General features: G+C 43.8%; 1 protein-coding gene across 1 annotated transcript in view; it reads right to left on the bottom strand.

Moving 5' to 3' along the window:
• The window catches only part of KIAA1549 (KIAA1549 ortholog), a 106707-nt gene that overhangs the window by 63906 nt on the left and 17596 nt on the right, over positions 1-25205 (bottom strand). The window contains exons 5-9 of the mRNA XM_011995505.1: positions 23105-23288; positions 21252-21311; positions 19875-20023; positions 15160-15337; positions 10564-10748 (exon numbers count right to left, since the gene is read on the bottom strand). Of these exons, the coding sequence (XP_011850895.1) occupies positions 10564-10748; positions 15160-15337; positions 19875-20023; positions 21252-21311; positions 23105-23288 (756 nt within the window). The remainder of the gene's footprint in view (positions 1-10563; positions 10749-15159; positions 15338-19874; positions 20024-21251; positions 21312-23104; positions 23289-25205) is intronic.

The raw sequence follows: 25205 nt of genomic DNA, 5'->3' as shown, positions 1-25205 counted from the left end.
GCCCGAAGTGCCAGGATTACAGGCATGAACCACAGTGCCCTTGGAAAGACTCTCCAAAGTATGCAGAAATGTGGACAATAACAGTATTTCTGATAACATGAAAAGTGCCACACAGTTTCCTTAATTCAAGCTTGCAAAGCACAGGGAAATAAACTGCATAGCAATGGTCGTCCCAAGGGGTCTCCTCCATGGAATGCCAAAAGCAAACCGAAGCCCTCCCTCCTGGCCAGGCATATTCTACATCCACACGGTGACACTTTAAACACTTATCTGGTCTTCATCCCCGTTTCCTGGCGTACACCTCCTAAAATACGTGGAGTCTCCAGAGGATGTCTTTTTGCAGGCTAGTGAGTTGACTGACAGTCAGCAGCCCCGAGGTAGCTGCAGGATGGGGGCTGCTCACCACAGAGCCCCAGGCATGATGCAAGGGTCAGGGCATTCAGTCCCACCCCCAAACCTTCAGGGAGGGAAGAGGGGCTGAAGGTTAAGTTGATCACCAATAGCCAATGGTTTAACCAAACAGGCCTATGTAAAGCAGCCTCCAGAAAAACCCAAAAGGGCAGGGTCCAGGGAGCTTCTGGAAAGCTGAACGCTATGGAGGTTCCTGGAAGGTAGCACCCCCATGCAGGGCAGAGAAGCTCTGCACCCCCAAGTCCCCCCATACCTCACCCTATGCACCTCTTCATCTGTGCGCTTGCGCTTTGTAGTATCTGTAAACCAAGAATAAAATCCTAAGCCCCAAACCTACTGAACAGGCCCCCTCTTGGCCAAAGGGACTTCAGAGAAACCTGAAAAACTGAATTACTGGCCATAGCAGGAAGGGAGGTGGGACATGCGTCATGACAGCCCCTCCCTTTTAGAGTTTAGGCAAAACTGAACAGCATTAATATTAAAACAGAGAGTATAAGCCTGACAGAACAGATTCTTTGGGTAATAAGATACCAAATTATAAACAAGACTTAAAGCCATGCAAAGGAGTGTTAAGTCACACCCTACAAACAAAAAAATTTGTTTAAATTTTTTTTTTTTTTAAATTAACCCGGTATAATGTGGCTTACTTTCTAACCTGACTCTGGTATAGCATCACATGGCAGACAGCAGACCCCTTATCTTAAGCAATCCTTTGAAGTGACTTTCAGTCTTCAGACAAAACTTAACTCTCTCAACCAGTTGCCAACTAAAGAATCCTAAAACACACCTATGACTTGTAAGCCCCCTCACTTCAAGATATTCCGCCTTTTCAGGCTGAGCTTCTATGTACTGGGTTATTTCTTTTCCTGTAACTCCTGTCTCCTTATAATGTTGATGTGGAGGGCCGGGCATGGTGGCTCACGCCTGTAATCCCAACACTTTGGGAGGCCGAAACGGGTGGATCATCTAAGGTCAGAAGTTTGAGACCAGCCTGACCAACGTGGAGAAACCCCATCTCTACTAAAAATACAAAATTAGCCAGGCATGGTGACATATGCCTGTAATCCCAGCTACTTGGGAGGCAGAGGCAGGAGAATCACTTGAACCCAGGAGGTGGAGGTTGTGGTGAGCCGATATCGCACCATTGCACTCCAGCCTGGGGGACAAGAGGGAAACTCTGTCTCAAAAAAAAAAAAAAGGTATATATGTGGAGTCCTGATAAGTAACAATGAGGAAGGGGTCCCAGGTAGGGGAGAACAATTGTTCTGAGAAATGGCTCATCACAGACAACCTGCTGGCATGACATCCTGTTCCCAGACACCTCATTCTGCTCATAGCCCCAGCAGCATGACCCGTAAAACTTCCTTCCTGCCCCTGTCTCTTGCCCGACAGCCCCTTCTCTGCTGTACTGGCCACTGCACCCTTGCAACATTATCTTCATACTTTCTCTAACAAGTCTGCCTTTCGTTACCTGCAGCTGTCTTGGTAAATTCCTTTACCACCCACAGTAACGGCCCCAGCCAGACGCTATGGCAACAGTATCAACCCAAATTGTAATCTGACCACCTCGGGCCATTTACTCACAGCTTCTTGGGTTTGTGCTTTCTCAGGCTATGGTCACTCATACTGGCTCAGAAGAAACCTCTTTAAGGTATTTTACAGAGTTTGGGTTTTCTGTTAACATATCCTTTGCGATAAACTGGTAAAAGTGTGTGTTTCTCCAAGTCCTGTGAACTGCTCTAGCAAATTAATCAAACCCAAAAGTAATGGTGGGAACCCCCACTTCATTGAAGTTCCAGAGACCTACACTTGTGACTGGTGCAGGTGGAGGAGGACAGTCTTGGGGACTGAGCCCCCCACCTGTAGGATCTGAGGCTACCTCCCAGCGGACAGCGTCGGAAATGAATTCAAGGACACCCAGCTGATAAGTGCTGCTTGGTGTGTGAGGAAAGCCTCCACAAATTTAGTCACAGAAGTCTCCTGTGTTGACTGTTGTGTGGTGTGAGAGCAGAGGAGAAACACAGTTTGAGTTTTTCCCCTCACATGCACACACCCCTACAGAGTCCTGTCAGTCAAAAGACAAAGGCCAAACACATCGAAGGAGTGATTTTAGACCATATATTTAGCATAGACACAAAAGGCTTTGTCGTCTTTGTGCTAACTTTATGTACAAATGAGTGACAACATCAGTGGCTTAGGTTTGGGACCTAAGGTCTTTTTTTTTTCATTTGATGTGGTCTCGCTCTGTCACCCAGGTTGGAGTGCAACAGCACAGTCTCAGCTTACTGCAGCCTCAATCTCCCAAGCCCAAGTGATCCTCCCACCTGAGCCTCCCAAGGAGCTGGGACCACAGATGAGTGCCACCACGTCTGGCTAATTTTAAAAAATTTTTTTGTGGAGACAGGATCTTGCTACATTGCCCAGCTGGTCTTGAACTTCAGGGCTCAAGCAATCCTCCTGCCTTGGCCTCCCAAAGCGCTGGGATTATAGACATGAGCCACTGAGACCAACCTTAAGTTCTTTTTTAAGCTAAAATTATCGGATCAATAGAAGGAATGTCATCTGCAACAATGATTTATGCCAGCAGAGGGGGACAAAACTTACAGTAAATACAGTTTACAAAAATGAAACAAAAGGCAAAAGCTGACTTCCTCTGTTTTCCAATTAATGAGCTCCTGTTACAGGAGGACACCACTCCCCCACTTCAGCAGTTCATGAGCCCAAGAACACTGTTTTGCAAATGACAGACCCAAACCTGCTGCTCCATTGCATGCCCCATTTATCATTTATTTAAATAAATTTATTTATTACGATTTTTTTTTTGAGATGGAGTCTCACTCTGTCGCCCAGGCTGGAATGCAACGGTACGATGTTGGCTTACTGCAAACTCCACCTCCTGGGTTCAAGCGATTCTCCTGCCTCAGCCTCCCAATTAGTTGGGACTGCAGGCATGCACCACTACGTCTGGCTAACTTTTATGTTTTGTTTTGTTTTTTTAATTACAGATGGGGTTTCACCATGTTGGCCAGGCTGGTCTTGAACACCTGATCTTAGGTGATCCGCCTGCTTCAGCCTCCCAAAGTGCTGGCATTACAGGCATGAGCCACTGTGCCCGGCCTATTTATTATTAAACATTTATTTAAATTAAATTTATTAAGTACTTGTGTAACTTAGTTACATTAATTAAATACTTATTTACATAAAATAAATTCATCATTAGATATTTCTTTAAATACATGTATTAAAAACGTATTTAAATAAAATACGTTTATTTTCTTATCTGTGACCCACGGACTAGCACCCTGAGTTTCAACTGGTCTACCCAAACCCCGGGGGGCAGACACACAGTTTTCTAGGAGTAGGCAGCCCTTTTACAGGGATCATTCCAGATGCACACCTCTGTACAAGCCCTCCCCACACGAGTGATCTTCCTGAGAGCTGTCCAGCATGTGCCTGTGGTCCGGGCAGCATGTTGGCTCCCCGTCACACCTTCCCTTTCCCAAGTCCTCCTACTTTACAGGAGAGAGGCCCGCCTGTCATCCATGCAGCAGCTTCCTGCGGTGCTCTGCCCAGAGATGTAGAAACCTCGGGAACATCAGATAAAATCACAATTCAAAACGCCGGTCTTGGTCAATCAAGGCACGATAAACTTGCAGTATGGCTTGCTTTCTCTCTTAAAGAAATGAGAGAGAAATATAGCCAAGAAACAGGACAATTGGTTCCATGGTGGGAAAATGTGAACTGAGATACTCTGTAGAGGAGGTGGCAGCAGCAGCAGCAGCAGCAGCTGTGAGGGTTTCATTTCATAGCTTCCCCTCTGCCATCTCCCAGCCATTGAAGAACAGTTCACTCCCGCAGAAGAATCCAAGAACAGGAAAGAGGACGGCGGTGAGAAATGCCAAGGGCACTGTCTGATTTCATCCGGGGGACAAACTCATGACAGAGCTCTGTGCTTTATCTATGTGACAACTGCAATGTTCAAGATCCGTTCAGCAGCGTGTAGGAAACCCAAGGGGCCACAAAGCACATGCTGTCCGCGAGCTCACCATCCTCAGGAACGAAAGCCTGGCAAGTACCCTCGTCCACGGGGACTCAGCTGGGGTCTTAACAACGTATTTTGGATTAAAAGGAAAAAGGGGTGAAAAGGTCCATGTTTACTTCTGAAAGATCAAAATTACAACTTCAAAAGAACAAATAAGGGAGAGCTGAGTTAATACTGTATACTGTCCTGCACACTTACTCACACTTGCAGGATATTTTCCTTAACTTCTTTCAAATGATTGATTACTGGATACTGCACATCTGCATCCAGATTGCCTGAATGCAAGTCACTTGTTCACTGGTCCATGACCCCCTTCTCTGCTGGTTTATCTGTTGTCCCTGTGTACTTAATGGATTTAGATTAACTACACAGCAACATGTTTAGATTCTACCATAATGCACTTAACAGCAATCATCTATGTGTCTTTTCTAAACCCCACACTTACTAGTCGAATATTTTTTTCTTTTGTTGTAAATTTCCACAAAGATTCAACTGCTCTCTTAAAAGCAAATCACTGATGTATGTATGGGTAGATGAAAAATTCGGCAGGCTAAGAGGTAACCCTCCTGCACACCGTTCCGTGTGATTTAAGATGATTCCTTTCTCAGACTTTGACATGAGGTCCTAATTTATGAAATACGTAATTATAAATATTATTTTCATCTTGAAATGAAATATTAATCCATCTATATAATTCTCAAATGTCCATCTGTCAAGCCTTTTTCAGATGTCTGAGAAAATTGAAATTTGATGCCACTTATTCACAGTTGATGACAAAAATCCTAACAAGAGCAATTTCCAATTTTATGGGGTTGCTTTTACCCCAGCAGCACCTCATTAACATACAAGGTGCCTCTAAGTGAAAGAAAACAGATACAGTAAGAGTCATTTAATCATCACCTCCATCATTTAATAAACCTTGCTGAAATCCTTTTTGGTATACTTCCCAGTAAGAAAGTGAATGCCTCCAATGACTGGGCAACTGTTTTGTTTTGTTCTTAACAGGTTAGGTGGTTTGCTTTACCAAAACTGGAAAAGGAGCTACACATGGCCTCCCCCAAGCAGAGGTCTCCAAAGTGAATAACGTAAAAATACAAACAGTATTGCCTCTATAGGGCGGTGTACGTAGCCCAAGCCTAGGCACCTAAATGTCTTCCCTCACGTACTCTCAGGGCCCATATAGGAAAGACACATGATAGTATTAATGAAAATGCTTCCTAAATGCCAATGTACCCTACAAATGATGCTGACAGCATTATTATTTCTGTTGATTGATGAAACATCGAGCAGCTAATATACAGCTAAGAATTCCAAGGCATCAATAGAGTTGTAAATAAGAATTTGGATACAATATTTTGTTAAGTTAACAACAAGATGTGGCACAGGGTCCCTCAAGAAATGTCTGATGGCCAAATGAATTTCAGAACGGTCAACTGAAGTACCAAACTTACTGGTTTTTATGGGTAACCAAGGAAAAGGCACCTGTCATAAATGAAATATACAAGTCCTGTTGGCTTACTGTTGATTCTGACCAACATCTTTAAATACATCCCTCCATCAGATCCTTGCACTTCTCACAAGCTGAGTGAGTCATCACCTTCTATACCAACAGAAATTTGGCAACCAATCTGTGCGTATTAGCACAAAACAAAAGCCATCTACACACAGAAGGAAAACCTAGAGGGGAAAACGCCCCCCCCCCCCTAAGGAAATAACCCCCTTTGGCCCAACCCCAACTTGCCAGATCACTTTTTCTAGTTTTTCCACTTCTTTTAAAATAGAATCTAGAGTTCAGTCTGGCTGGTATACAATGTCTCCAGCTCCCTCCCGCATGCAGCATAGGTTTAATCAGTATTTTATAAAAGAAGAGTCAAGATTAATTAGGGTGTTCAATATTCATATTAGGACCGAGTTATTTCTGAAGAAGGATGGCTCTTTTGTTCTTTCTCTCTTTAATATATCACAGAGGGAACAGGCCAGAGTGTCTGTGCCCTACCGGAATACGTCACCAATAAGCCAAGGAGACTGACTAGTGGGCAGGTCAGCCAAGGAACGAGAGAGACGCCTGACGAATGTGAACGCATGGGCCATAAATACAACACAGCCCAGGTGGCACAGGACGCAGTGAAGCCCGCAGTATTCCGGTTAGCCTGAGCCCCTGCGAAGGAGCAGTTGAGATGACAATAGAAACACGGAGCAAATCCCAAAAGTGTCTGAATAAAAATTTGCCATCATATAGAGTGCCTTTGTAAGCATTTATTACCTGATTGATGTCATTTGTGAAAAGACACCACAACCGCCATGCTGTTTCCATTTAGGAGGTGAAGACAAGGCAAAGTTATTCCCATCTGTTTGTCTTCAGTATAGCCCCACACAGGGGCTCCCGTAACCCTGTGGTCCCGGAGTTTGGGAGAGCAGGGCTCCCAGATTCTCCCACCCACAGGTGACACCCAGCACGGTCAGCCAGCTGTGGGTGAACTGAGACCACCTACACGTTAGGTGTGACAGAGGACCTTTGCAGAGAATCAAACAGCAACCGTAGGGAATGAGCTGACCTTGGCTGAGATGGAACAAAATGCTCACAGAGCCTCTTTTCAATCCACGGTCCACACTGCCTCCCAGAGGGATCGTTCCAAAAGCAAATGTGTTCAAGCTGCTCTCCCTGCTGCAAACCTTTCAATGGTTGCCCGCTGCTTACAGCGTAATTTGCAATCCCTTCTATGTCCTGAAACCCTCCCCAGGGCCTGGCTCTCTGCCACCTGGGTTTCGGCTGTGCCCTTTTTTACGACCTTTGCTCCAGCTTCCTGAGCGGCCTGCCGCTCCCCCGCTGGGCCCGCCTTCATCTCCTCCACTGTGAAGCTTCAGCCCTGGTGTCACCTCCTCAAAGAAGATGGAGGTATCCCACCACTGCGAGTGGGGTGCCCCCCTCCTCTGTGTTCTCCAGACATCCTTATACTCCTGGATGACTGCTTTTGGATGGCTCGTCCTTCTCCCTTGCTAAAGCCCTGGAATGCAGAGATTGCGTGCTGTTTGTATTGGTAACTGAGCTGGATCTAGTGTGGCTCAGAGCAAATGCTCAATGTTTGGTGAGTGACACCCAGTGCCTAAGGCAGCTCCAGCCGGTTGCCCAAAGTGCTGCCCGTTAGAAGCAACCAAGGGTAGTCAGGAGCTCTGGTCTGACACCAATAACGAGGTGTGGACTATCCCCCATCAGAAGGAATAAGTTTCCATGAGGCCAGTGGCATCCAGCCAATGCCATTCATGATGAAGAGGATCCAGGCTGGAGTTTTTAGGCAATAGTAACAAATGATGACTTTAGTCTATAGATAGAGAATACAGATAAAAGAAAGCTACATAGGATTTTTTTCTTTATTACTGAAAAGAAGCAAAGGCCGTGCCTCAAAACAAGACAGAATGGCCTCTCCCTCCTATCATATTTCAAAATTAATCTACTCCCAGACAATCTGAAGAGGTTTCCTTCTCGTTACAAGGGGAAGGGGGGGTGTGGATTTTAGGTCAGCAGATTTATTGTTTCCAGATGTTTGCAGCTCTGGGATTTGCTGAAGGATTTCAGAGAGTAGTGCTGAGGCACATCAGGAGGTGGGGAGAGCAGAACGGAGAGAGAGGCAACAGCCACATGAGCAGGAGACAAAGCTCTTGAAGCCATAGGGGAGGGTGGCATCTCTGCAGATTACCCTGAGGACAAGGTGAGAGGCCCTTTGCTATGGCCACATGACCTTAAAAGAAACATGTATGAAGTAAAGATATTTGCTTTTAAACTAAATGAAGAGCATCGTTTTCCCATTTTAAACACATGACAAAATCTATTGGGTGGGTTCCTATGCCAGCAAAACAAGACTGAGCTTCTGCAACACTGGCAAGGCTTCGCCCTCCTAACAGTGTCAGAAGACAGTCATTCTTTCGGAGAATCCTCCCTGCAGGACCTTTTCTGTAAATCTGTTGTCAAAATGTATGGGCAGATCTTTGCAGCCCTGGAGGAAAAAGAGCAGCTCTAAGGGCTGGAAGTTCCATCTGAAACTCTGTCCACTTGATTTACAGCCACATCTGGGACATGAAAATGTTTAGGAAGTAAAAGTGAGAGAAGGAGAAAGCTTGGGGAATATTCTGTTTTGACCCCAAGAGATGCTGTCCTCTGATAGTTTACTGAAGTAACAGATAATAGATAGACTTCCATGACAGTGTATACATAGGAAATATGGCCCATAAAAGACTTAAATACATAACCATCTACACTAGTTAACTCCCTCTGTAACAACATTCTTCACCAGAACAAAAACATTTCCAAACCTATTGTTGATCTTATTACAATGAAATTCACACTATGGATCATTTAGTATACCCAGCACGTTTTTTTTCCAGGTTTCCCCATGCCATTCACCAGTATAACAAGAACAACAAAAGAACCTTAGCATACTATGTAAATAATAAACAAAGATAGGTAACAAACATAATATTAATGTATAAGATGCTTTTAATGTACTTGATAGCCATAAGCTTGCAATTTAATAAAGATTTTGCATTTTTTGGTTAATTCATATGAAACAAGAAATTTTCTTTACTTTTACAAAAGTAAAATAAATTTTAAAGTAATGCATATTTTTTTTCCATTCAACAGGTCTAGGTTTGTAATATGCAGAATTTTTCATACCAAGACAACCAAAATAAAGTTTAAAAATAAATAGGGCAATCTTTTATTCTTTGTTTTTTGACTTTTGCTTGTTTTTATCAAGCTTTTAAAGCAGAATGAGTCCTCCAAATCTGGGAGACCCACAGAGAGTGCGTGTTAATCCAGCAGACTGTTAATAACAGTGGACTGACTACCACTCCCTTGGTAAACACACTGACAGATACTTATGCTGTGCTAGTGAGCTCTCCTCTAGGCCTGGCATGTTTTTGCTCACACCAGGTAAGCTCAATGTTGACCAAAAGTCAATTTCTTTGGCTCTGAAACCTGACAGGACCCTTGAATACTATGGAAACTGTTGAAACATACGTGGGAAAAGAAAATTGCTATTTCTATAAAAACTTACGTTGAATGCTTTGGAAAGACATAGGAAAGACAGGTTACTTAAAAATTCTGCTGTCAAATTAGGTGTAGGTGAATTAAGTCAGAAGTCTGCAAAGTTAGGGGATAGGGAGTGGAGGGAGGTATTAAAAAACTCGAGAGAACTTTGCATTCAGGTAGCGTTGCTCTTCTCTAAAGAAACCCAAACTGGAACCTGAAACTGACAGATTATGGGTGTTGTTTATTTTAAGAAAGACCATACGTGATTCCTCTCAGTAGACCAACACTCAAAACAAAACAAGACTTGGGATATGTTGAAGGACTGACAAATAAATGTCCATTCATATATTTTAAGTTAAAATGCTCAAGGTATGAATTGTTCATTTTTAATGATCAAGGTGGATAAGCAGCCTTCCAAATATGGTGAACAGAAAATAAAGCAGCTGACCAATGGAGTTATACACGAAACAGATCAACAGATCTGAGAAAGTCTGCCTTGGCTCCTATCCTCTGACAATGTCCAGGGGTAAAATAAATCAGAATTTGGCCTGGTGCAGTGGCTCATGCCTGTAACATCAGCACTTTGGGAGGCAAAGACAGGCAATCTCTTGAGGCCAGGAGTTCAAGACCAGCCTGGCCAATATGGCAAAACCCTGTCTCTAATAAAAATACAAAAATTAGCCAGGTATGGTGGCACATGCCTGTAATCTCAGCTATTCGGAGACTGAGGCAGGAGAATCGCTTGAACCCAGGAGGTGGAGGCTACAGTGAGTCGAACTTGCACCACTGCACTCTAGCCTAGGTGACAGAGCTAGACTCTGTCTCAAGAAATATAAAATAAAATCACAGTAGAACCCAGAGCGCACGTCATGGCTAAGCTTTTATACAGCTTCACATTCTTGGACTATATTTACTACCACAGAAGGAGGGTTTCAGGAAGCAGAAACAAAGGCAAAGGGATGCCACTACTAAAGCCAGAAGATTTCCATAAGAGCCCTCCCTCTCTCCCATCTTTCAATATCAAGAGCCCAAACTCATCCTATCCCTGCTTACGGGAACACTGGGGGAAGAGGCTGCCCCTTACCTTCTGACGCTGCTGAATGTTGGCCACAGTGTCAGGCTGAAAGTCCAGCTTGTCCGTGCGGCAGAGTTTCCAGTAGAGGATGACAACAATCACCATCACCACCAGCACCGGGATGACCACACCAACAATGACCCACAAGTTGTTGCTCTGGGATTCCGGAGACGGCCTCTTCACCCTGTCCACAGCTGCAGACAAAGAAGAAAGGTCTTTCAATAACTCCTTCTTCACTCATTTACTAGATTGCACGTATCTTCTACAAGAAACTCAGAAGTCCGTGACATTTCAGCTCAAGATAGCTGGTTCCAGGTTATAATCTCCAGATGACAGGAAATGTGACCAGCAGAGAAACACAACATACAACATTACATCTAGAATACATCAGGGATTACAACAACATATGGATATATCCAAAGGTACATGGCTGAATTAATGGCAAAGCTCAATGAATTCCAGTTCTCCTGATTTCCAGTTTATTCTACTAGCTCACCCCTAACTTTTCACTGCAGGATCTTTCCATAGCAAAACTGGTTCTGTACAACTTTACACAGGCAGTTCTCTTCAAAGGCGGACAGAAAAAACAGCTGTGTCTCCAGAACACAGTCCTGCCCGCTGCATCAAGTACCGCAGGACTCACACCCTCCCAGATCACATAAAGCACATGCATCTCAACTAGGAGTTTATGGAAGAAAACCCTTCCCCTCTTTCTCCCTTCCTCACTACTCCAAGTTTCTTGTGTTCACAAATGTTTATTAAGTGTGCTGGACACAGTTTGAAAGTTGGGACTTAACAATGAACAAGTGAAGTCCCTTGAGGTGCTTAGGTCCTAGTGGGGGAAAGGAAAAACGATCAAGTAAATGAATGACTGAATAATTTCATACCGCACTAGTGCCACACACAAAGCAAAACAGAGTAAGGAGATAGGACATGCGCACCAATGCAACTGGTCACTTCCCCTTCAGCAATGAAAAATGACAGAGATGCTGATGTTCATAGCAGCACTATTCACAATAGCCTAAAAGATGAAAAGAACCCAAATGCCCATCCACAGAGGAATGAATGAACGAAATGTGGTATAGCCATACAATGGTGTATCATTCAGCTTTAAAAGGAAAGGAAATTCTATACATGCTGCTACACAGACGAACCTTGAAAACATCATAATGGAACAAGCCAGTCACGAAAGGACAAACAATGTATGATTCTACCTATATGAGGTACCTAGAAAAAACTCATAGAAAGCTTCTGCTTGGAATGATGAAGAAATTCTGGAAATGGACAGTGGTGATGGTTACACAGCCTTGTGAATGTGCTGAATGCCACTGAAGTGTACACTTAAAGGGGTTAAATTGGTACATTTCTTGATGTATATTTTACCACAATAAAAAAAGAAGGGAGATGATCCTTGTATTTTCCGAAATGAAGCTTCACTGTGTTAATTTGGAAACTGAAGTCCTAATAAGTGTCCCATAGGCACTGCCTTCACTGCCCCACCTGTGTCTCTCCCTAAACCTTTGAAACATGACTCATTGAAACGACGTTATTTAAGCTACCAGTTGAGGCGTTATTTAAGCTACCAGTTGCCAACTTTTATAGGAAGCAAATCTTACTCATTTTGGATCCACCACTCCCCAGCCTGCTGCCACACCCACCCCACCCGCCTCCACTCCTCACGGCCTAGGACAGTTGCACTTTAACTCCTCGGACACTTAATGTCCATCACTAGCTCTTTGCTTTGCACATGGTGCCTTATTGCTCATTTAAAATGCTTCCTGTTACATAAATGGATCATCCGTGAAGTGCTACACTTCTGCACTCATTTATCCGGTCTCGACGCCAAATCTTGTCTTTTCAAAAACGTCTTAGTTGTCATGGGCAGGGACTAAGTCTTATGCTCCTTTCATATCCTGTGATGGTTAACACCTGCTATGGGATCAAAAGGTATCTGCTCAAAGACGTAATAACACAAAGGGTTCTTGGTGCTGGTTTAACTTTGGGTTTAGACACCTGAGGAAGTGACGAGGGAGGGACCAAGCATTCTGAATCAAATGCACCAGGGAGAAAAGCACAGATCAGAGCAGAGGCTGCATGGGATGTGGTAAAAAGCAACAAAGTGTGAAAAACTTGTGTTTTTTAATTTGGGCTGAATATAGTGAATATATGTAGCTCATTTTGCACAAAAGCAACAGACAATATAGAAGTAGGAACAGAATCAAACTGAGAAGCTGAGACAACTGGACACTCTTCTTAGTTCTTTTGTGGGTGTGGTTGTTTGTTTGCTTTTCTTTTTGAGAGAGCGTCTCACTCAATCCCTCAGGCTAGAATGTGTTGGCACAATCAAGCTCATGTGCAGCCTCCTGGGCTCAGGTGATCCTCCTGCCTCAGGCCCCCAAGTAACTGGGACCAAAGGCACACCCTACCGTGCCCAGCTAGTTTATTATTATTATTATTATTATTTGTAGAGATGGGGGCTTGCTATGCTTCTCAGGCTGGTCTTGAGCTCTTGAGCTCAAATGATCCTCCTGCCTCTATCTCCCAAAGTGCTGAGATTACAGGCATGAGCCACCGCACTTGCCCTCTTCTGACGCTAACCTAGGAAAACCCTGATGAGGCAGAGGTTGATCAAACTGGGCCCTGACACCAGTGTCCTGGGGCTGCCTTTGGGCTATCCCTGGTGTTGACTGAGGCTTCCTTCAATCACCAGCCTGGAGATCCCAGGATCTTTACCCATGTGGTTTTCGATACAATACTGAGGAAAAGAGGTGCAAGATCAGATGTGAAAGGTGCCCGTATCCTATTGTAATTAACTGTTTAAAATGTCAAGCGCTTGGCTGGAGTAGGGCACGTGTCCTACAATCAGGAATAGCATATATGAAGAAATGTAACGAAGTGCTTTTGTTAGTTGTGCTCACTGCTTTGGAGGAGAACGCATCAATACATGATCGTATCTCACATACACAAACACAAACTGACAATGGGTATTTGCTTAAACTCTCCCATCATCTTCCATAAAACAGAGAAATTATGCCCATCAGCTCTCATCTCAGTTGGTCTCCAGGGACAAGTACAGATTTCACTAGAACCTTCTACTATCAAGGATAATTTTAAAGCTATCATTTTTTTTTAAATTGTCTTTATCTCCTACATGTTCTCCGTATAGATTTTTCTGTATTCTCTGATGTCGAATTCCCTCTAAATGTTTACCTCTCCTTTTATTGCTGGAAGCAAGTTTTACCATTGTCTTACCAAGACTGCTTGCAGGATCATAAAGGAAAAACATCAACATTAAAAGAGGAGTCTGGGCCAGGCGTGGTGGCTCATGGCTGTAATCCCAACATCTTGGGAGGTCAAGGTGGGAGGATCACTTGAGCCAGGGGTTCAAGACCAACCTGGGCAACATGACAAGACCCTGTCTCCACAGATAATAAGAAAAAAATAGCCGGGCGTAGTGGTGGTGACTGTGGTCCTAGCTACTCAGGAGGCTGAGGCAGGAGGATCACCTGAGCCCAGGAGTTTGAGGCTGCAGTGAGCCATGATCAAGCCACTGGACTCCAGCCTGGGTGACAAAGCAAGACCCTTTCTCCAAAAAAGAAGAATCTGATTCATATCCTAAAGGACTATTTAGAAAAATACACTCTTCCATGTGCCTCCTTTTTGTTCATTTCTAAATACTCAAAATCTGTGAGGTGGGGTTGGGCGTGGTGGCTCATGCCTGTAATAATCCCAGCACTTTGGGAGGCCAAGGCGGGCAGATCACAAGGTCAAGAGATCGAGACCATCCTGACCAACATGCTGAAACCCCGTCTCTACTAATAATACAAAAATTAGCTGGGCATGGTGGTGCGGTCCTGTAGTCCCAGCTACTCGGGAGGCTGAGGCAGAAGAATCACTTGAATCCGGGAGGCAGAGGTTTCAGTGAGCCAAGATCACACCACTGCACTCCAGCCTGGCGACAGTGAGACTCCATTTCAAAAAAAAAAAAAATGTGAGGTGGAAAGGAAATTACTTACAGCAGCCAGGGCCAGGCAAGCAGGAGTGAAACCTTCCAACAATAATAAAGAAACATCAGAATACCTCTGTCTACACTGTGGAGTGGTGTGAGGATAGGTGGGAGAGAAACAGGACTGAAAAGGGGAAGGATCAAGGACTTCTTTGTGTTAAAAGATCCTGAAGGAAGCCAATAAATTCAGGGTGCACCTCCCAACTTCCTGCATGACTCACTGTCCCCGCCAATGTTCAAAATATGACATAGAAGATTTTGGAATAAATACAGAGCAAACACACTATTTTGCCTCAGACAAAATTTATAAAAAAAGCAGCAGTACAGGAATGAGGGACAGACATTAAAGTTGATGTACTATAAATCACTCTAACACCCCACCTACAAAATGCTAGGTAGAAAAAACAGCAGTGGAGGCTAAACCTACAAGCAATTGAAATCCAAATAAAGAAGGTCTTGGTGAATGAATTTTAACAACTGGCACTTCACCATCAGGGTTATACACACATCGGAATGCTTTTACATTCAGAGCTCACTGTCAGAATGAGCCTGGCTTTGGAGCCCAGCACAGCCCAGATGACAACACCTCAGGCACTTACGCTGGGCTATGGCACCTTGAATTCGGTAACCCAAGATAATGGCTGCTCTCTGGAGGTCCATCTTGTTAATCAAGTCCGAAGACTTGACTGCACTGAGTCTTTCTCCATCTTGATCCTCCACAAAGTAGATGAGCTGTACAGGATTGTCATCTCCCTCCAGCCTCGACACATTTACCACCTGAAAGAGCAGAAACCATTCACATTGCAGAAGCTCGTGTTTCTGGATGCCCTCTCTCAGGTTGCTGAATCCTGACTGTATCACTCAGGATTTATTCCAACCCTCATAATAAGCTCCGTAAGCCATTCGGGGGCCCAGAATCACCATGGTACTCTCTGTTGATGAGAAGAGGGACAATGGAGAGTTCCTTTGCGTGGAGTAACACGTCGCTTCATCTCGCTCTACATCTTTTCTGGGGCAAAGGGGCAGGGAGGATGCACAGAACCAGGGCTGGCAAGTCCAGGTGGTCTAGAATCATCCCCACAATCTCTGACGTGCTGACCACGTCATAAGAGAGCATCATCCGCTCAACATTAACTATAGGATTAGGTACACCCCTGGTTCTCTGAAACTATTAATGGTTCTACCCAATCCTTTCTTCAGCCCATTGGTATTTCCTCCTCATTCTTCTAGGGCAGGGCTTCTCAACCTGACAATCCCTTGACATCCCTTGACATGGGGTACATTGTAGATGGTTAGCAGTATCCCTGCCCTCTATCCACTATGTGTCCCCACCCTGCACCACCCAAGGTACAACCAAAAACATCTCCAGACACTGCCAGATCCACCCTGGAGGACAAAATCACCCCCACTCACCACTGCTCTATGGACAATAAACCTCATAAATTCATAATCTTGTGGGTCAAATAATACTTTGATCCATCCCAAAACTTCTCTCTCTGGTGTTAAAAGGCAGTCTTTTTATACCCTTATTTCAAAATCTAGCACACGTGACATACCATACCTTTTCATTTCACTCTATTTCTCTTAATAATATGCAACAATTTTATTGCCCCTTTAGACTCCAGCAAAACTCTGAACTTCTGTCCTGAGAAAAGGATCAGCGATGGCTCCGAGCTCCTTATTTTATACATGCCATTTAAATTGCTGGTCTCTACATCTGCCATTGGCAACATGCAGCTGCTACTTCTCTGTCCTCATGTATGGATTTGTAACACCGCCCTGTGCTCTGGACACAGCTGCTGGATTCCTCCTTCACCATGGGAAACTTCCGGCAGATCAGCAATTTCATGATTTCAGTGTGAACTCCTTCTTCCAGATCGTGTCTAAAGATCCTTAACAACACACGTCCAAACCCTCTTCCCTCAACAATCTGTTCTTTATGCTTCATCCTGAGAAGGACTCATTGTCCTGCCCTCTGATTGCTATTTCAAAGCCAGTCTCCTGACCACTTGTTCCCCAACCACCTACTCCCTCCCTGACAATGGTGCTGCGATGATTAATTTTTCATTAGCTTCTAGAATGGAATGCTATCCAAGGACTACTGAAAAGGAAGTAGATTATATCCACCTGACTTTCTACCCATGTACCTCCTTACTCCATTTTAAAAGTTCTAATAAATTTAAAGAATATAGTTTCTTCTTCTAGAAATCACAGTCCCCAAAATCCAGTGATATCCACCTTGATTAAAGATTCTACAAGTCTATCTAGTGCTCTGGTTTGGATGTTGGAGCCCCTCCAACTCTCATGTTGAATTGTGATCCCCGATGTTGGTGATGGGGCCTAATGGGAGGTATCTGAGTCATGGAGGCAGATCCCTCATGAATGGCTTGGTGCTGTCCTCAAGGTAATGAGTTCTTGCTCTACTAGTTCCTGAGAGAGCTGGTGTTAGAAAGGGCCTGGCACCTCCCTCCCCTCTCTCTCTCTTCCTCTCTCACCATGTGATTTCGACACTGGCTTCCCTCCGCCTTCCAGCAAGAGGGGAAGCAGCCTGAGGCCCTCACCGTGACACCAGCACCATGCTTTTTGTACAGCCTGAAGAACCATGAGCCAAATAAACCTCTTTTCTTTACAAACCCAGCCTCAGGTATTCCTTTATGGCAACAACAATGGACTAAGACATCCAGGTGGAAAGTAAGCCAGGAAAATCTAATCCCAGCATCTTTTCTAGACTACTGCCTATCAGATTCCTATCTGGAACACTTACAACCATGATATTAAGGAATCATCATCACTTTGGTTAACATTTTCAATTTCAAAATGTATCTTCTGAGCAAAATCACCTCTCTCTAGAAATTACATAGCTAACTAATGTTGAAAACCACATGCAAAAAAATGCATAAAGAATAAAATGAAAATCAACTAAAATTCAACCAACCAAAGAAAATCACTGTAAACATTTTAGCATTTTTGTTCTCCTCTTTCTCCATGAATTCTATATTAACATTTGGATTACATGGAATACATACTTTGGGGCATCTCTTCACCTGAGTTTTGTTTTTGTTTTTGTTTTTTGAGACAGAGTCTCACTCTGTCACCGAGGCTGGAGTGTACTGGTGTGATCTTAGCTCACTGCAACCTCTGCCTCCCAGGTTCAAGTGATTCTCAAGCCTCAGCCTCCCGAATAGCTGGGATTACAGGCACACGCCATCATGTTCGGAAAACTTTTGTATTTTTAGTAGAAATGAGATTTCACCACATTGGCCAGGCTGTCTCGATCTCCTGGCCTCAAGTGATCCACCTGCCTTGGAGTCCCAAAGTGCTGGGATTACTGTGAGCCACTGAACCCAGCCCACTTGAGCATTTTTCTATATCACTCACTAATTTTTTTTAAATGACTGCATAAAATTCCAACACATAAAGATTTACTATAATTTTATTCACCCATTCCCCAATTGCTAGACATCTAGGTTGTTTCAACATTTTCAATTTACGAATTAATTTTTGATGAACAGCTGTGTAACACTGTACACAAATCCTTATCTACATTTTCATGTTTGGTCCCTCTGAGGGGGAAGAGAAGCAGAGCATGGCTTATCAGCAATCTATCAGATGGCACATTGGCCTGTATGTGCCACTTTCACAAACCTGCATGCCTGCTAAGGGAGCTTGCATGTCAAATTTAGCCCCGTATTATACACTTTCATGGTGTCCTGTAACTGTTTCACGGGCAGAAGTTAACTCACACTTAGACCGTGGGCTCTATGAAGCCAGGGACTGTTGAATAAGGCAAAGCTTTTATAATGCATTCTCATTTTTATTCTTTGTTGATACTTAATGATTACTCTCAATCGTGATTAGTTTTTAAATTTCTCTGCAACTTACTGCATCTGGCAAAGCAACTATTTTAGTAACCTAAGGACTGCATTTCTGGGAGGGGGACAAAGAGTAATGATGAGAGGGACACATTGGTAAAAGGGCTAGAGGATGATGATGCAGTTCTAGGCAACACTTCCCCGCCCCCGCCCCCCACCCACAGCCAATGTCATTTGCATCTTTTTCTCTAATGCCTCTAACCCACCCACCTCCCTACCCTGCCTGCCAGCCCACACCCCCTGCTTCAGAGTTCTACCCTGGTTTCCTGTTTCTGAAATGCCATAGCTCTAAATATACCATTTTCGTAGTTCAGCAAGTCAGCAGTTGTTAAGAAAAAAATCCACATAATTCATATGGAGATGGAAATTAATGACAGCTCCCACCTCCAACTTTCTGTGAGTACGGGCATTTTTAAATGGGTCACGTTTCAATTCAAACAAATCTGTCTTTTGTAATCTGTTTGCCAGTTTACCAAGTAAAGAAGATTTAGGGTAATAAGAGGCAACCAGGTGTCTCCGGTGGCGGGCACCTGTAGTACCAGCTACTCAGGAGGCTGGGGCGAAAGAATCACTTGAACCCAGGAGGTGGAGGTTGTAGTGAGTTGAGATCACGCCACTGCACTCCAGCCTGGGCGACAGAGCGAGACTCTGTCTCGAGTAAAAAAAAGAAAGAAAGAAAGAAAAAAGCTCAAGTGAAGAGAGGCTACAAAAGGATGTAGGCAGTGTCATCCAAATGTTAACAGAGAATTCATGGGGAAAAAAGAATGGAAGGAAATATGCTGAAATGTTTAGGGATTTTCTTTGGTTGGTTGAATTTTAGGTGATTTTCACTTTATTCTTTACACGTTTTTTTTACACGTGTTTTTCAAAATTTCTCTAATTAGCTACGTAGTTTCTGGAGAGATGTGATTTTGCTCAGAAAATAAATTTAAAACTGAAATTGAAAATGTTAACCAGAGTGATGACTCCATAATACCATGGAAGCAGAGAAGATGAAATGCTCAAGCAGAGGGCAGCCCAGCTCCCTCTATCTGATCTCCTGTGGTCTCTTCCAGTTGAATGATTTATCACTACAATGCTATCAACAATACTGGCCATTCTATCAAACAGGCTACACTTTTGTTAATTAAAAACTACTATTTGATAAACGAGGTCCTGTGATGATATGGCAACCCAGTAAGACAATTCTGCTCTGCTCTGCAAGGGCTATTGTTATACTACTACTTACTAAGGCCTTGGTAAATATTTGTCTAGACTCCAGTTGAAATGAAATGCTGCCAGATTCAGTGTCTACCCAATATAGCAATCAGTGGAAATCAGAATTTTCTCATGGCACTTCCCATTTGCATAAAAATACAGGGTTTTAGATGGAGTGTGCACTCACACACAAGCGCTGTCTCTCTCCCTCTCTCTCCCTCCCCTTCTCCTTTGATATGGAGTACCTGCACCACGCTGTTCCCTGCAGCTACAGTGGCCCTTCTCCACATCCGCCTTCTGGTGGAAACCTCGCTGAGCAGCTGGGCCAGCTTGCGTTCCATCTCGGCTTGAAACACTTCATTCTGGAGTTGCTTCTCCACGACGCCCAAGAGAACTACATTTAAACGAAAACATACATGGCACCCAAGACAAGTCAGCAGTAAAAAAAATGGGGTGTGTGTGTACGTGTGCGTATGTATTTGAAATTAATGCAAGATTGCCACAAAATGCCAATCCCTAGACAGGAGACAGCAAAAGGAGAAAAAGTGATCATGAACGGGGAGAGTCCAGGAAATGCAGCTCGTGAGTCTTATCTAAGCTCCAAACTCTCAGTGTTACCCAGACTGGTGGCCAGAAGTCCCAGGAACTCGGCACGGTAGGAGCTTTGGCGTGAAGGGCGCCTACACAAGATCAAACATTTTGTCTGCACTTATCTCAACACTTCTGGAATTGGTGTGAGTTCACTGTCTTGCCTTGAGACTTGGACTCACAAACTAACTCGAAAAAAGGAAGCCTGCCCATCTTTAGTTATCGACTTCAGACAAGATGATCTCAACAGACAATCGCTTGCCAGCATGGTCTGGGAGGAAGGAGCATGTGCTTTTCAACCAGAACTGGTTTAAGTTTTCTTTGAGATACAACCATGGGCAAGTTACTTAATTGCTCCAGAAATTATCTGGAAAAGACCGCTGATGGCAGCATGCAAAGCAGTGAGGCCTTGATGTGGGTGGGATGCTGTGCGTTCAGCAAGGAGAACTTGCAAGGTGCAGGAACCCTGTGAATGGCAACTATCACTACTCCACATGCTCTCTCGTGCCCAGCTAGTTCCTGTGCTGCATGCATGCTGGATGGCTGGTGAGTACGTAACTACTGTTCAGACTTTTGTGCACTAGGTTAGAAAGCCTTTAACTGCAATGCCATACCTCTAAATACCTGACCCAGTCCCCTAAGAAAAAAAAAAAAAAGCTTCCTAGGTGCCAAGCCACCCTGCTTGTCCTTATTAAACTAAACAAATAACACTTTTAGAAAAGAAAATAAAAAGAGAGAGATCCTTGCTTCTGAACCTCACCCTATTCTGGGTCAGAAGATTGTCAGTTCCTGTTAGACTGTGCCCTGAACTCGATGTATGAATTTTAAAGAAAGTCAGTCCTTTTTGTTCTATAACTCAGTGGGATACATTCCCACAGCCAAATTTGAATCCCTTTCTCATTCATTCTTTGCCAAGAATGTAAGGTACATTTTGCCCTAAATTTAGGAAACAGGAAAAGCAGCATCCTTCTCAATACGCCTGCATAAACTTCTTATCCTTACAGTTCCCAAAATATGACATAAGTTAAACATACCTGTTCGGACCCAGGAGGACTTCAGCAACTGAGATAAGTTGAGCTGTGGATACTGGAAGGCTACAAAAGGGAAAGAATTAGGGAAGGAGAAAAACCTCTGTAAAAAAAAAATTGCCATGTTTACAACAAAGTCCCAACACATTGTCTTTACTATTTAGCTCTAAATACGAAAGAACAAAATGTCAGATTAGTGTGAGGACATGGACAGCGGCAATTTCTGAACACATGAGTCTCAAGGAAAAAGAGAGAGAGAAAAAGAAAGAAAAGAAGGGCCGGCTCCAACCATGTCACAGGACACTGCTTCACAGAGAGGTCACCAGCAAGTTCTCCTTTGAATGTCACTGTTCCACAGCAATGCCCCTCAGAGCCCTGGCTTTCCCAGCAATGTCTCAGGGTAAAATGACCACATGCATTGACTTGTCCAGGGCCAGCCAGTGTGCCCCACCATCCCGCATCCTCATTTTAGCCATACACACACTGAGCACAACTGAAAGCGGCTCTTTGTAAATAACAGCTTTATCTCTGTCATCTTGCATATAGAATAACTTCTATAAAGTTATTCTTTTTAATTTAATTAACAATACACTAAAATAACATCACGAATCATTAGGCCATTTGGTTGTTTCATTTTGAAAAACAATTTGAATTTTTTTGGCCTGACTTCAACTCTGGAATCTACGATTTTTTTAAAATAAATGTCTCCCCTTTCCCCCATTGCCTCCATTTGCATTATGAACCTAGTTGCTTCAGTCAGGAAGAAAGGTTTTGTGTTTTCGCTTATTGTTGTTATTTTAAAATTTACACAGTAAACGTCACTCTTTTCAGCATACAGTTTTATGGGTTTTGATAAATGCATATATATTCACATAATCATCACCACAATGAAGATACAGAACAGTTTCATCACCCCCAAAACACTGCCTTCTGCTACCCTTTTGTAGTCAAACTTTCCTGCGGCCCTTAAGCTCTGACAACCACAGATTCATGCTCCCTCCCTAAGTTATGCGTTTTCCAGAACTCATGTACTTTGTAATAGCACCCCTCTACTCTCCGAATAATAAAGCCAGGCACAGTGGGTGAGCAGGGCTCTGCAGACCCATCTGGCCTAAATCCAATTTTATCAGATTTATATTCTGGCACTCAATCAGATATTTCGTTTGAAAAAAGTGGTCCAGGTGAAAAAATGGAGAAGCCATGCCATTTGCACGTCATTACACATTTGTTCAAACCCACAGAATGCACGACACCCAAAATGAACCTTAATGTAAACTATGGGCTATGGATGATGACGATGTGTCAATGCAGGTTGATCACTGCAGCAAACGGACCACTGTCCTGGGGGATGCTGACAATGGGGGAGGTTATGAATGTGCGGAAGCAGGAGCCATATGGGAAATCTCTGAACCTTCCAATCATATCTGCTGTGAATCCAAAAACTTCACTAAAAAAATCAAGTCTTTAACTATTATTCTAAGTGAAGTAACTCAGGAATGGAAAACCAAACATCGTATGTTCTCACTGATATGTGGGAGCTAAGCTATGAGGACACAAAGGCACGAGAATGATACAATGGACTTTGGAGACTTGGGAGAAAGAGTGGGGGTGGGAGGGATGAAAGACTACAAATCTGGAGGAGCGTCTACTGCTCAGGTGATGGGTGCACCAGGATCTCAAAAATCACCACTAAAGAACTTACTCATGCAACCAAATACCACCTGTACCCCAACACCTTATGGAAAAATAATTTTTTTAAAAATCAAGTCTTTTAAAAAACTAAAAAAATTTTAAGAAGAGGTCTGCCACCAAAATGCCCGCCATCACCTCCCCAGCACATCTGAGAGGGCCGTACTCACGCTCTGCGATCTGCAGTACTGGGTATCCCAGATAGAAACTGAACTCCACCACACTCAAGTTCCTGAGCAGCTCGCTCACTTCTGATCCATTCAAAAATCCCTGTGTGCTTTTAACCGCAAAGATGATATTCACCGGGCCCCGCCGAGGAGTCACCCTGGAGGAACTGACGGTGATATTCAAGATCTGAAAGAACGAAGTCAGAATAAGCTTCGAAAATAAAACATCCTGCTGAAAGCTTAACCGTGATTTCTCTCTCACAGGTTCTCTCACCGGTTTTTTTAAAGGAGGTGAAGTTTTTAAAGGAAACATAACTGGCTTTCTAACCTGGTTCCCTTTTGTAAGAGTTTAACTGCTCAGTTTATTGAAAATGTTTCTTACATTAAGTGAAGAACTGAGCACATGTATAGCTCCTCCCACCCCAAATCCCACTGAAATAACAATAGGCTGAACAAAGGGGAAGAAATCAACAACAGCACTGAGAATGGAAGAAACCCAGAGATTCCGTCAAACCTCTGGGGGATGGAGAAAGGATGGGATCGGATTGATATAAACCAGAACAGAGAAAGCCAGGATCCAAAACATACACAAGCACGAGCTGCAGCACAGCCGAGGGCCGCGCTCCCCAAGAGGACCAGGAGGGGCCTGTGGCAGAGATCAGCGGGAATGAGGCCAAGAGCAGGCTATGCAGCGGCAATCAGTATAATTAATTACATGCTGTGCCAAAGAGCTGAGGCCATTGCCTTCCTCCTCTGTCCTTCCTAACTGCCACACCCAGGGCAGCAGAGGTGCTAGCAGCAGCCAGGCCCTCACCCAGAACAAGCCAAAGAACTGCTCTCTGGGGAAAACAAACCCCTGCCTAAGAGGACTATGCAGGTCTGGGCCCTAACCAAGAAGGTCGGCAGAGGCTAAGATAACTCCCATGCACACCAGAGACAAAGAAGGAAAGAAAATGAATGAAAACGCAGCTGGCTCTGCCCTGAGACACACACTAAAGTGCCCCATCCCCCAGGAAGAGCCTCTTTATCTAGACGCTGGAAGGAAAGGGTTGCCTGTCTGCTTGTCTCTGACCACACACGGCACCCAGAGAGAGGCCCACGCTGACATATTCTGCCCTGGACCCAGCGCTCCAATGAATTTTCCCCCCAGGAGATGGAGCTGACGTAGAAAGAGATCCCCACAGCTCAAGGGGAAAGCTGTGCCAGCTACTAAAATGAACAACTTGGTTCTTCATTCCTAACAACAAACCAACAGTCTCCAGATTTCCAGAAACTAACAGCACAAAAGCAAAGCACCGAGATCAACACGCAGAGCAAGGAGTGCGGAGAAAACAGGAATGACTTAGGAAACAGAAGACGCATTTTAACAATTCTAATTAACATCCTCAGAGACTTTTAAGGTGACACTGCATCATTGCAGGAAAGCCTACAATGAAAATGGAGCAAAGAACAATGAACAAAAAGCTAAAAAATTCAATAGAGGGATTGCATAACATAATGCACACAGCTAAGGACTCAATTCATGACTTGGAGGACAACATTTTGTAAATCTGTAAAAACAGAGAATAAAGAGATGGAAAATATGAAGAAAAAATAAGAAACATGGAAAGTGGATCCAGGAGCACCAAAATCTATTTTAACATCCATTTTGGAAAGAGAGAGGAAAGAATGTACAGGGGAAAAAAATCAAAGAAATATAAAAACATCAGCCGTTTCCATACAATACGTACAACGCCTGTTCTTAGTAGCTATATGGAAACAACAGTATAGGTAGGCATTCCCCCATTGGATATTGAGGTTGATACCATTCCTTTCTAGGTAATTCTTGAATTTCCTGAATATGGTCATGTTTCTTCAGCTCACCATATCTGAGCTCCCTGGGTATCAGTTACTCTGCAACCCTCAAAGAGGCTCAGCCCATGCATACCATGCCGACCCTACGCCACAGGAACAGATCAATCCCGACCCACATAAACTGGGTTTCCGCCGCTGGAGGGAATAAGAGTTAAGCACATCTTAAACAATGTGGAACAATTTCCCCTTTAAGGGCTAAAGCCTTCTGCTCTGCATTCAGTGGTATTCTCACCTGCACAGTGAGGTTATA

The sequence above is a fragment of the Mandrillus leucophaeus genome, unplaced genomic scaffold, assembly GCF_000951045.1.
Source record: "Mandrillus leucophaeus isolate KB7577 unplaced genomic scaffold, Mleu.le_1.0 Scaffold49, whole genome shotgun sequence".
Taxonomy (NCBI): domain Eukaryota; kingdom Metazoa; phylum Chordata; class Mammalia; order Primates; family Cercopithecidae; genus Mandrillus; species Mandrillus leucophaeus.
This window is presented reverse-complemented; position numbering and strand designations above follow the sequence as displayed.